Raw genomic sequence first — 14,193 nt, forward strand, 5'->3', positions numbered from 1 at the left:
ACACGCTGGAGGGACTATGTTTCTCGGCTGGCCTGGGAACGCCTTGGGATTCCCCCGGAGGAGCTGGCCCAAGTGGCTGGGGAGAGGGAAGTCTGGGGCTCCCTGCTTAGGCTGCTACCCCTGCGACCCGACCCCGGATAAGAGGAAGAGAATTGATGGATGGATGGACAATATTTGTATTTTTGTTTTTTTCATTTTAATTTTTTTTTGTCCTCATTCTATATTTGAAGCCTTATAGAGGGTCCATTTTCCCTATTTTCCCCACAATTGTGTTCTTGTAGCCTCAGCACGTACGTCAATTTTTCCAATAAATATATTTCTTCTATGATTGTTATCCATTGAGCTCTTGTTGGCGTTGTTTCCTTTCCCCAGTTCTTGGTGACTGCTTTCTTGGCTGCTACCAGCAGTATGTTGACCAGGTAGTCGTCAGGAGTGGTCATAGTTTTTTCTGAAATTCTACCCAGATATAGATCCAAGAAGGTTCCTGGTTTTTCATACCCTAGCACCTTCAGCAATTCAATAGATATCATTTCCCAAAACATAGCTATTTTATTACATTTACAGAAGATGTGTGAATGGTTTACATTGATGGATCCACATCCTCGCCAACATTTTTGATAACTTTGAGATTGTTTGCTTTTTAATTTTGGTGTATCTTTTAAGTTTTTATCAGAACATTAATAATATGTTTCTTTTCAAGTTTTAAATTTGGAAAAATTCAAACTGTAATTGTCAACAAATCAAATCGCCCACAATAACAAAAAGTGTGAAAACCTGCATATACCTGATGATTAGGCAGCTTGTAGAACGTCCTTTAGCAACAATAACTCTCAGTAGTGATCTTCTGTCAAATTTTATCAGTACCTCACATGGTTGTGGAGAAATTTTGGCCCACTCTTCTTTCCATCATTGCTTCAGTTCATTGAGGTTTGCAGACACTGGTTTTTGTTCAGCTCTCTGAAAGTCCCACCACAGCATTTCAGTCAAGGTGGGGTTCTGGACTCTGACTGGATCATTGTAGTACCTTGATTCTTTTCGTTTTGAGCCATTCTATTGTAAATCAGCTGCTGTTTGGGATCATTGTTCTGTTGCGTTATGACCAAGTTTGACCCCAGTTTCAGCGGTCAGACAGATGGCCTCACATTGAACTCCAGAATCCTTTGGTCTGCAGAGGAGTTCATGGTCGACTCAATGTCTGCAAGGAGCCCAGACCATCAACCCTCCCTCACTGTGCTGACAGTTGGTATGAGGTCTTTGTGCTAATATGCCAAACATGTCACTGTGAAATTATGAATAATTTCCAAAAGTTCTGCTATATAATATACGTAAACATCTCCACATCTCTGTCCAAAAGACATTGTTTCAAAAGTTACCTAAAGCTGACAATATATTACCACACAGCTAGTGGCTCATCTGAATTGTAACGAGATTTGAACATTTATACCTTTAAATGTGGAGCACTTGGAAGAACCTTTCTTCTGCAATCCTTTTAAAAAATCCATACTTGTTGTTTCTTTTCTAATTGTCTTGTCATGACATTTAACCTTTAACCTGCTAACAGAGGCCTGCAGAGTCTAAGATCAAGCTAATTTCTATGAGCATGTCGTGAATGTTGGTGTTGTTGGAGTTTTGTTCTTTGTTTGGGGTTTCTTGTTGATCTTGTTTTGGTTTGGTTGTCTTTTGGGTGTCTGTGTTTATGTGTTGTCACCATTCACCTCCCCAGTAGTTTTCATTCATGCCTGCCTCGCCCACCTCACCTGCTCCTCGTCTGGTCCACAGCTGCAACCAACCTCCATCTCCCTGCCTATTGACAGAATAACCCAGTCATATGGAGAGACAGAGACCGGTTTTAAAGGCTGAGGGAGAGATGAAGGTTGGTTGCAGCTGTGGACTAGACGAGGAGCAGGTGAGGTGGGCATGGCAGGCATGAATGGAAAACTACTGGGGAGGTAAATGGTGACAAGACATTAACACAGAGACCCAAAAGACAACCAAACCAAAACAAGATTAACAAGAAACCCCAAACAAAGAACAAAACCCCAACAACACCAAAATTCATGACAGAGCATTGCACAGTCTGATCTTGGGGTAAATTTGCTGGGACATCCACTCCTGGGAAGATTGATAGTTGTCCTAAATGTTTTCCACTTGTGAATAATCTTTCTCTTTTTCTGGAATGCTGAAAATTGATGATCTCTAAGGTCACTGTTGATATCTTTGTGTTAACACACACCTGTATGCTCCAGAACACCATGTCTAAAAAACCTCTGAACTCCTGCTTTTACAGAGGTAACTATCAGATGATCAATACATTTGATCAGCAGCATCTGGTTGATACGGAACTCTTAAACCCTGTGGATGGACTCAGTTTCTGCATTTTAGTTTACATGTTGTTCAATAAATAGTAACAGCGTGATGATCTTACCTTATTTTAAGACCTGATAAATAATATATATGTTATATCTTAAAGAATTTTTTTTTAATCGTGACTGTATATTTGACTGTGTTTCAACATTTGTCAGTACAGAAAAAAATTAATTTCTGTCTGAAAACAAAATGTAGGTCACAGTCTCACATGTTCTGTGCATGAGGAACATCATATGTAAATTTCTGTCAGTGTTCTGTGAGAAGCCTTTCTTTCTCCTGGAATAATCACATTGTGGCCTACTTCACAACTCTCTGCGAACAGGAGCTCATTTAGAAATGAACCCAACAGGTGAGATAATTCACTTTGTTCATGCAGTTAAAACTGAAGTTAGATTAGTCCCCTCTCTGGGTGGGAATAAATGAGAACAAGCTGATTGATTAACTCATAACCACCTTATTGAGACAGTAATAACACGGAGAGCTGATGTTCATTTCACTTTCCTATTCATGTATTTAACCTGAACTAATCAGGCAGTAACACAATGTCTGCCAACAAATATTCCTGTGTTTTCCTGTCAGACGTGACAGGCACATTATTCTTCCCACCTTCTGCTGATTGAATGAAATCTGAATGTGCGATTTTAATTATTTACCCCGACAGGCTGAGCAGCAGATATTAACCACAGCATGCCCCTCCAAGTGGCAAAACATTAGTCCCAATACACAATTGAAACACATCTGTTTTACACATTTAAATTTGAAAATTAGATTTACAGTTTTTATATCAACATAGTGTCCAGGGGTTTCATTTATAAAAGATTGTGTAGGATTCATACTATAAAGGGTACATACGCCCAAAAGGTGAAAATAGAGTACACCAAGAAAAATCTGATTTATAAAACCATGCACAAGCACACCATCAAGCAACTTCCCTTTATAAATCACACCTGTACCTAAAAGTTTGCGCAGAAGGCCCCACCTCAGATTCTGCCCTCCACACATCCACATTCAACCATAAATGGTCAATGCAAAGCACCTCATGAATGTGAAGGTCTATGTAAATGAGCCAGCTGATCATTGTTATTTTATGGTTACCAATGGCAACCATGGAGATAAGAGCAAAGAAACTAAATTTCACCAAGGCAGAAATTGAAGTGCTGCTGAGCGAGGTGGAGAACAGACAAAATATAATTTTTGGGAGCCACAGTAGTGGCGTTACAAATAAAAGGAAGAGTTGCGAGCGGCAACATGTTGTTATCATTGTTAATTTAGTGAGTGGGACTGTTACGGCCAGTGGCCATGTGTGTGTTTTTTCTTTTCTTTTTCCTTCCTCCTTATGGTACAGTCCGCTGAGTCAGCAGGCTCCACTGTGGGACCATTGAATGCAGCCCTTCCAGTCTCTCCTTCCTGGTCACCGCCAATGGACGTCGTGATTGGCTAGTCAATTGTCAGTTCCACCTATCCCTGAGGAGACCCACCATATTTAAGCCCTCACTTCCTTCCACGCGGGGCAGCTGTTCCTTTGTTTTGAACAGTTTGCCTCTTTTTTGCTGGTCGTTGGACTCTGGTTTAAGCTTTGTTGCTTGTGTTTACTTCTGCTGTAACCTGTGTAGTTCAGTTAGCTCTGAAAGCCTCTGGTGTTTTGTCTTTGTGTTCTGCACTAGTAGTTTGTGTTCCAGAAGTATTTGGTGCTTGTTTTTCTTTTGAAACTTCTGTGTTTTGTTTGGCTTTCAGCCATTACTTAAAGCAGGGCCAAATGGCTCTTGGACACAAAGTTTAAGTTGAGACCTAACTTTTGTTTTGACTGAAATTCGTATTCGTTTTGGTTATTAATTTTCTTTCATGTGTCACACTACTGTTTGGAGGTTGTGTTCATTGTTACCTTAGTTTGCCACCCTATTGTTAAAACGAACAAGAATAAACACCTTTTTTTATCACCACCTGAGACTGTCTGGGAATGTTAATCTTACGTCTCTCACCCTCTGTCTGAGCCCGGACGTAACAGGGACAGAGAGAACCATGGCTTAGGTGAAGAAAAAGTGGTCAGATTTTAGGATGGAGGAAAAAAAGTGACTAACCGGCCACCACCAGAGTCTGTCGGCTACAGGTATGGGTATGGGCGTACCCAAACTGAGACTTTTTGAAGGAAGGATGACAGGTTTCGTGCTGAAAAATGATGGTCTGCCAAAAACTAAACAAGTGCGCTACCGCAAAGGAGCGCGCATGGGTGTGAGCGGTATTAAAGTGTGCCTCCTCTGCGTTCTGGAGGTTTAGAAAGGAGGTTAGGAGGCAGCGACTGAAGGAGGAGCCACTGTTCCCTCATGTGTTAATCTGTCGTCCACATCACCCTGGTGATCATCCAGGGAAAGGAACGTGATGGGGAGAAAATTCTGAAATGTTGCATGAACTTTTACTTAAGATTAAAGTTGGCTTAAAGGCTTTTTTCCCGTCTCCAAAATGAGCGTACACATGGCTCAGAGTTTGCATGAGGGACGGCACATTTTCTTGTCAAGTTTGTGTTTTATAGATCACAAACTTTGTGTGGAAAGCGACGTACGCAAGTTTCAGGCCCTGTTTTGTGTGAACGCCAGTTTTATAAATAAGACCCCTGAGCAGAACTGATTATTACAGATGCACAGACGTTTTATAGAACAGATTAACCCAAAAATTAATCTGAGGAGAGACATCGTCATGGTAAGTCAGTGTATGAAACATGCTACTGAGAACCCTCTCAGATACTATCACACCCAATTTTAGCAGGAAATTTAAACTTGACTAAATTACAGTCTTTTTTGTGTTGTCTAAGGTCAATTGGCTTTGGGAGCTACCTTGAATTGGGTTGACTCCAAATGTTAATGAGCTGTAGATGTATATAATGATTATTTCCTGAAAGTTTCAGTAAAATTTGTCAAGTGGTTCATGAGATATTTTGCTAACAGTCAGACAGATTTAAGTCCAAACAGTTAATGGGAAAAACTTCAATTATGCCTAATTTGTTAGCACTTGGAATATGTGTTAGGGAATAATTTCAACTACAAGACCACCAAAATTTAGGTCAGTATCTTTAAAACTGTGTTATTGCCAATTCTTTTGGTTATGAAAGTCAGCAGGGTGTGGTGACCTTCCTGAATGGAGCTGACAAAAAACAGCTGTAGATGTACATCCAGTAATTACATTACATTACAAGTTTCATTAAAATTCATTCAGTGGTTCATGAGATATTCTGTTATCAATCAGAGACACACAGACAGGCAAAAACATTCTCGTCTAGTTTTACTTTATAGCAGCAGGTCCTAATGACATTTGTGAACTTGTGAATGCTAGACTCATGTGGTTAAACTGTTACATAAACTTCCCCAAACACAAACTGTGAATTCCACAGGCTTACTGTGATTAAACACACAGTGTAAAATATACTCTGTAAGTCACTCTGATCAAAATCCAAATGCACTAAAGCTGCATGTAGAGTTTTAACGTACCTCAAGTCTTCTCAGGATAAACAGACTTCGTTTTCAATCATGATGTGTGTAAGCAGTGTTGTTGCAGTGAGTCCAGGAACTCACTGCAACATCTGTCTTTTTTTTTTTTTGGGGGGGGGGGGGGTAGATTCTCAGTCATTCAGAACACAGCAAATTTAAAAACTTTTAAACAAAACAATTAGACTTCTGTTCTGAAGTTGAAGATGTTTTGACTCCCATCTGTGAAACTTTTTCAGTTCAAACTGGAGAGCAGTTTTTTTTTCCTGCATGAAAGGCTCCCTTATGGAAGCAAGATTCACATGCAAAAAAGGTTATCTGCCAAGTAAAATGTGCAACCAACAAATAACAACTTAAAAAAAAAAATAAAAATCTAGGGGAATTACATTTTGGCTACCCTACAAAATCAATGGCAGCTTGGAGTAACAGGCCTGGTAAAAGAGGGGGGAAATGAAAAAAATACACCCTGTCTCCGTTATTTTGTTTTAGGACATTTAAACTGTAGAAACAATATGATGTAAAAATGTGGTGGTTAGGCACTGGCTCCCCACGACCCGAAATGGAGAAGCGGTTAAAGAGAATGGATGGATGAATGGAATGTGGTGGTTTTGATTTCATAACTTTCTAACACCAAGGTATACCTTAAAACTGGTAATTGACCCATGCCTAGTTGGGACACGGCGTGAATAGAGGGATGAGGTTCTTGCTATAGTGTTCCAGTTTCAGCAGGTTGTCACTGTGAGAGGCTGATGAGATGAGATCAACAATCACAGGATTACATGTTTAGATTAGATTACTCTCCCCCTCCCTACCCTCCCTCAACCTCATCTTCCATTTCCCTGAGTTTTTTTTTTGTTCATCTTTTCTAATTTTCTCTGAGGCTCTGTAATCCCCAAGCTGTCTCTCTGCTTTCACAAGCTACCTGAAAGGCTCAATGCTCGGCACTCGTTTCAGTGGATCATTTTAAAAAGTACTGTACACTGAAGCAGAAAATGATTTGTGGATATTTGTGTCATTTGGGAACAAAAACTGTCAACTTATCAGGTGTTAAATTGAACTAAAACTAACAATCTGCCATCTTTTCAGAACTTAATAACAAAGAAAACAAAAAAGTGACATTTTTAAAAGATTTCCTTTGTTCTGTTTGTTTATAAAAGTTCTCACCTTCTCACCTCCTTTTCTCACCGATGCAAGGTGAAAAATATCTCATAAACAGCAAAATGCAGACAATAATTCACACTTTAAACAAGACCGAAGTAATAAATCCATTTAGGGTTGATTAGTTGTGGTGGCCATCTTTGGTTGGGTTGACTCCAAAAACGAATCAATTGTAAAGATACATACAATAATTACATTTTGAGAGTTTCATTGGAATCATCTAGTGGTTCTAGGAATAATTTGCTAACAGACAATGGTTAATGTCAAAGTTTTAAGCATAGATTTTAAGCAATTTCTGGGGCTTGAAGTATGTGTTAGGGATGATGCTCAGCTACTACTACACCAGATTTTAGCTCAATATATGTGAAAATTGAGTTATATGCCTTATAGTTTCTGTGCAGGGCTATTTGTTTGGGGCTTACCATTTAGTCTGCATTTAGTTTTATTTTCTGCTTGTTGTTGGCTTGGTGGTTCAGGGTCGCGGACACAGGTGTGTGGTGATCACGGTAGTATTGATGAGCTGCTGGTGGCAGTCTTGACATTGCTTTTGGTCTTAGTTCTCTTTGTACTCATGCATTGATATGGGAATGTTTGTTTTTCTTTGCTTGGATTGTTGCAGGGTTGTATTGAGCCTTGTGCTGTGGTGGTACCCTCCAAAGTTTCTTCCCAAAGTTTAAACATTTTTCTGGTTGTGGTTAATATCATTATTATTATCAAAAGGAATATTAGGATGACTATTGTGATCACTGACACTGTTAATTTCTGTGGATGGCTGTGTTATTTACATCTATATGGTAAATGGCCTGCACTTGTATATTGCTTAATATTTCCATCATTATACAAAGATAGCGAGGCAGTGAAAACACTATAAGCCCAGGGTTTCATCTATTATGTGCTCTTTCTTGCTACATTCCACATCACTCAGAACAGGAGTAACAAGTGACTGAATTACAGTATGATGCAGCATTATTAATCTCTTAGTGTGTAATTGGTGGAACCAGGTGTCTGTCAAAAATATTGTGCCTATCTTTGTTTAGTAAACAACAGTAACTCTAATACAGCCATTACCATTGGCCAGAGAGCAAAGAAGCCATTCCCCGTAGCCAGAGAACCACCAGAGAATGGCATGACAGTTGAGTTATGAGGGGTGTAAATGATATGTAAAATAAGTCACATATTATATGCATATACCCACACCTTCCACTTTAGTAAGTCCACCTTTCTAGTTCCCCTTTTTTCCAGCTTCTGATACCTTGTTCTCATCTTCAACCCATTTAGTTGCCTATATGCTTTGAGTTGCTACCATGTAAATGGTTGATTAGATATTTGTATTAACAAGCAATAGAACAAGTGTACCCAATAAAGTGGCCAGTGAGTGTAGTTCACTGTGTGTTTTTTTTTAATTTCTAAAAGATTTTTGGTTTGGGAAAAAATATGTAGTCATTATTTAATCCTCTTTAGCTCAGAAAACATTCCTTTTCAAAGAACGATATTACTAGTTTTTATTTTGGGCATTACTTCTGAAGCTAAAAGTAAGGTAAATCCATTTCAAGCACCAAAACAATTCATTCACATGAGTAAAGGTAGTAATACACAAGTAATGTGCAAAATTTACTAATACACATATCAGTGAGTCAGTTTTGTTCAAAATTATATGGTATCCCTTTGCTCTAACCCAAGACTAACCTCTGTTTACATAAATCTGAGCATGTGCTTAACATTTTGATGTGTGACACATGGTTAGTTCTTCAAAAAGATAAAAGAATGAAGAGATGTAAACAAAATGAAAATATTCCTACTCACTAGGGTTACTCACAATTTTTTAGCTTTGTTTACCATTATTATTGGTACTCTCAATAATGGATATTGACAGTCAATATTTTACAGAGTGTTGTGCAACAGTTTTTTTTTAAATCAACAGAAATGCACTTGTCAATTATGTAAAAATGTTGTTTTTTGCATTATATTTCGCTTTATTTGCTTGTTTTGTTTCTTTTTTTCCCACCCTCTTTGTTTTAGTTTGTTTTTTGTACTCAGTGAGCTGTAATTATTGTCACTATATGGGATGTCAAAATCAAAATAAATCAATGCCTAATCAAGTTAAAGACAACTTTAAATTTAAGCAAACAGAAAAAATAAGTGCTGGTAACATTTTTCATTTAATGTGTTAAAGCTGCATCACTCAGATTCATTTGTCACCTTCAAACACCAACCACAGGACAAATACCCTCACCCCCACCCCCACCCCCCACCNCAGCCCCACCCCCACCTCCAGCATCATCATTTTTGATCCTAATCAGCATCAGGATTGCATCGATGTAAACATAAACTTTGGTCCCCATGGCATTGTGCTTGTAATTCCACACAGGGAGATTAATCTGGGAAGAAGGATCAGACAATCTGGGGATTTGAAATACATTCCAAGTGACATTCAGAAATAAATATTAAGAAGGGAGGATGGGGAAAATCCTCTGACTCAAGACTCACCTATATCTGAATCTTTGTGATTTTTGATGAGCTCAGCAAGCTCAAAGTTTCCAGCAATAATGGCCACCTGCAGAGATAAAGAAACAGAAAAGAGCCAACTGTAAGGGAAAATAATAATAATACATACATTAAAACAAAAAGAGTCAGCTTTTTGCTGGAAATCTGTTTTTGAGTGTTCTCAATAACATATTCCCTTAAACAAAAATACACCCAACCAGTGGCAGATGGTGGTGATATTTGTAGGGTGGGCTAATAGTGCCATGATCGGCGGAGACAGAAGCAAACCCAGAAAGCAGACTCATAACTCAGAACTAAAAAAAAAAAACTGATTTATTAAAACGAAAATAAGAAGCTGACGGGGCAGCAGAACAAGAACAAAACTTAAAACCAGAGACACAGGAGAACACAGGACTAGCACAAAAGAAACAATGATCCGACAGCGTGTTGGGGGATTTGACAGGGTATAAAAGCACAGAGGATGATGAGGTAAGTGGGAACAGGTGAATGATAATAATAGCTGACAGGTGGAGATGGGCGTGGCAGGTAAACAGATAAGTGAGTGACTGAGGAGGCATGAGTGGTGACAGAAAACAAACACAGACACACGAGATAAAGGCAGAAGGAACTCTAACCAAACTAACAACATAACAGAATAAAATAAATAATAACACCAACGGAAACAAAAACAACAAACTAAAAAACCAAAAACCCAAATCCCGACAAATAGATGTATAATAACTCTGCAGTTTAGATTTCAACAATAGAAACATCCAATTTGAAAAAAAGAAAACCTGTTATAAATTGACATTATGTTCTTTTTCATCACAAAAACAACCTTAAAACAAACCACCACCAAAAACCAAGCTCACACAGACCCTCTGTCAGTTGTCCAATATGTCATTCCCTTCATTAAGAGTTTCAGCTATAATCATTTCAGATGATTTTTCCCAGTCAAACAGCTTTGCATAACACTGCACCACACTCCTTGACACAATTACTAATCACACTGATAAGGTAAAATCAAACAACACATGCAATATTGGAAAGTGCTTCTTTTTTTAAATGAATCCTACCTTATTTAAAGAGAAGCTCACTCCGACAACTTTTCTGAGATCCAAAAATGTTAATAACCACCTCGTTAAAGATCTGTAAGCTACACTACCTGTTAGCCAGTCCTTTCACTGAAACCAGGTCACAGGAAAACTTTGAATATCCTTGCGTCTATCTGCTCCCAACCTCTTCACTGCCGGTTTGTCCCCCAAAGACTTAAAGTAAAACGATCCATCACACTTATCTCAGTCCACGATAAACCACGCCCACATACACTTGCGCTCAAGGCTCGTTATTGTACGTCCACTCTCATTGGCTAAAGCCTGAGGCCTTGGGCTGACCCTAAATTAGCCCAAATGAGCAGCAAACCGAGGGGGCGGGACAATATGCCTGTTAATCATTCTGTACCAGGCAAGACAAGGGGCTGAACGGAGCTGTAAAAAGTTAATACTTAGGAAAGACTTGGGGATTGTCTCTGGACTGTTTGGCACCAGTTTTGTTGTAAATTTCACAAAATGTAATACAATATTTTTAATTTGTGTTTATTATGTATTTTAACATTTATAGTGTAATCACCAGGGAGGGCTTAGCCCTACTAGCCCACTAGACCTAACTTCATGAGTTTTATAGCATGAGAAAATGATTTTATCTGGTGTATTTTGCTGTCTTTCAGTCAAAAAAAAATCTCAATAAATTCTGAAATGTTTTTAAAAACAAAACAACTATACTTCTCTTTTGCAGTTGAAGATGTTTTGCTTCACATTCATGAAAGCTTTCCTTATTCAAAAATATTGAATATTGACTACTGAAATACAAAAACTCCCCTGATGGGAAGCAAAATGTTTCCAACTAAAGAACAATTAAATCGTTTTAAATTCCCCATGTTCTGAATGACTGAGAATCTACACAAACATAATTTTAATGACGTTTCAATGAGCATTGAAAAAAGGAACAATAGATTATTTGGTGTACATTTTTAAATTCCCATTCTCGTTTGGCTCATACAGACCTCAGACACAAAAAAACTTACTTTGTTTTTAATCAGTTAAATCAACAATTCAGAATAGCAAAGATTGTTTTCAAAAACAGTATTGTTAAGACAAAAGAAAAGTGGTATGTCGTTGTTTCCTGTAACTGTGGGCTTTATAATTAATACTGAATGTTTTTAGTTTTTGACATGAGTGTTTATCTGGACTGTAACTGAACAGAAAATGCAAGTAAACCTTAATGATTTTGGTGTAAGATATATTCAAGTATGTAGGAGTTACACTGTGTACAAGAACAGTGGTAGTTATTTTGTTTTTTGCAACTTTTGTATTTTGGGTAAGCCACCAGGTGCAATGGCGGCTCTTTAGCCACCTCAAGTATTTAAGAAAACTATAGTTTCTTTCTTTTTTGTCTTTAAGCATTTTATTGACTGGATTATAGCAATTTTTGCATTTGTTCATATTGAGTAGCTGTGGTGGCCATATTGAAGTGGGGTGACTCAAAAAGACAAGTTCTAGAGATACACTCAATGATTGCTTTCTGAATGTCATTAAAATCCATCTAGTGGTCCACAAGATATTTGGCTAATAAACAGACAGTGTTTATGCCAAACTTTGATGCTAAAGTTGAATCAACAATTTTGTGCAATGTGTAGAACTCTGAGAATGTGTTTTGCATGGCTCACAGCTACTTCCACACCAAATTTTAGCATGAAACACAGTAGCTGATATGATTCCTTCAAGGAATGTTAGGCCTTAAATTATTATCATCAATAGAGAAAGCCATTTGTGAAATCAAAAACCGTTGACCACAATGACTGAATGCAAAAAATTTTGAATATATTTATAAAATATAGGTGTTCCTAATTGTGCTTTTATTTCTAATACCTATTTTCTTATCCTTTGTATAACTGTTTCTCTTCAGTTCTCATGATTTATTTTTAATTTTTAGAAACTGATCCACACCTCAAACACATACAGTATATTCCTACGTGTGTCCACTAGGGGGCAGCAAAGAAATTTGAAAGGCACCATCATTGACCCAGTTGGTTCTGTGTCATCATGTTTACTGTAATCTGTGCTGGTTCTGTGTGTTCATAGAGTTATGGGTTTACAGTACACCTCAATTCAATATCATTACAACAGCAGAGTAAAAATAGTCATCTTTGTTTTCCTCTGATGTGTTGCACAAACACACACACACACACACACACACACACACACACACACACACACACACATACACACACACACACACACACACACACACCTACACACATGCGCAGACACACGTCTCAGGGGAAACCCAAAAGTGTTATGTAAGCATGCCTCCACTGATTCCTGAAAAACAAATGATCTGGAAGAGGAGCGTAATGGAATGGTTTGTTCTTAAAGCAGATTGGATGAGTGATAAATATTTCCTTCCACACAGCAGACCTGTTCAACACTAATTCTGATAAAAAGCAATTAGAAACAAAAGGTATAGCGGTCCATGGAAGAATGCATTATACCCAGTGCCTTTCATGCCAGATATCTAGACTAAGATCATCTTTTCATGAGATATGATAAGGTTGTAGTCATTTTTATCAACTCTTAAAAAATAAAAAAAAACGTTATATGGTCTCTGATGCAATATTGTGAGATGTCATACATAGAGTATATGTTGCAAATGACTCAGCTTCCACCACACCAAGTTTTATCTCAATATCTGTAAAGTGACAGAGTTACAGCCAACTTTGTATTGGCTTATACTGATTAGCTGTAAGTGGCCAACTTGAATTTGTCTGACTTCCAAAATTAATCAGTTGTAGTTATATATGCATTGACATCATCCACATCATATTTTAGCTCAAAATCTGTAAAACTGGCCCTTTGATTAAGTATTTTTGTCTTTTTAAAGGTCAGCTGGCTGTGGCTGCCATCTTGAATGGGGTTGACTCTAAGAGTTAAGGCTCCAGCATACTCCATAAGAAGTCACAAAACTGTTTTGCAGTTACGTGTTTGTGAGCCATTTGTTTTCGCACACACCTTTCATTGTCCACAAGACACTCGGATCAGAACTCCCAAGAAGCTCCTCCCTCCTCCTACAGCATTAAAATGGGTTTCTTCCTGCCAGCTTCTCAACTCTCGTGACCAGGGCTCTCAAGTTTTGATCTGAGCTTGGAGTGACATTTTGAGCTGCTAGAAGTTGTTAGATGACCTCATCGTCTAATTTGCATATTTTATGATGTTGATCAGGCTGTACGAGAGAAGAATATCAACGGTGGCAAGACAATAAAATGAGTAAAAAACACTCAAAATATGTTTAGAACTACAAATTAACTTTATGAAATAATTTTATAACTTTAATGCTTCACCTGATCCCACATTACATAAATTAATTTCTTAGAATATCAAATTTCACCAAAAGACAGTTTTGTGTCGTGGAATTGCCAGCTGTACATTCAACCCTCCTCTTTTATTCAGGGTTGGAACGACAGGGATTTATATTAGCACTACAGAGTCAGTGAAAAAACAATATATTCAAAATTATATTTACATTATATTTACATCCCGCTTTGTAATCCAGGACAGGATCAGCGGCAGTTTTGCACAGGAATGATTCATTTGCAAAGTGGACATGCAGAGGTGCAACTACCTACTTTCTGAGGGGTATGCAGACACATTAC

At 38.1% G+C, this 14,193-nt stretch overlaps 1 protein-coding gene across 1 annotated transcript in view; it reads right to left on the minus strand.

Annotated features, from left to right (window-relative positions):
- Window positions 1–14,193, minus strand: part of shank2b (SH3 and multiple ankyrin repeat domains 2b) — a 370,640-nt gene that overhangs the window by 278,823 nt on the left and 77,624 nt on the right. Inside the window, exon 8 of the mRNA XM_025008967.2 lies at window positions 9,489–9,555. Coding sequence (XP_024864735.1) covers window positions 9,489–9,555 — 67 coding nt within the window. The remainder of the gene's footprint in view (window positions 1–9,488; window positions 9,556–14,193) is intronic.

The sequence above is a fragment of the Kryptolebias marmoratus genome, linkage group LG15, assembly GCF_001649575.2.
Source record: "Kryptolebias marmoratus isolate JLee-2015 linkage group LG15, ASM164957v2, whole genome shotgun sequence".
NCBI classification, from domain to species: domain Eukaryota; kingdom Metazoa; phylum Chordata; class Actinopteri; order Cyprinodontiformes; family Rivulidae; genus Kryptolebias; species Kryptolebias marmoratus.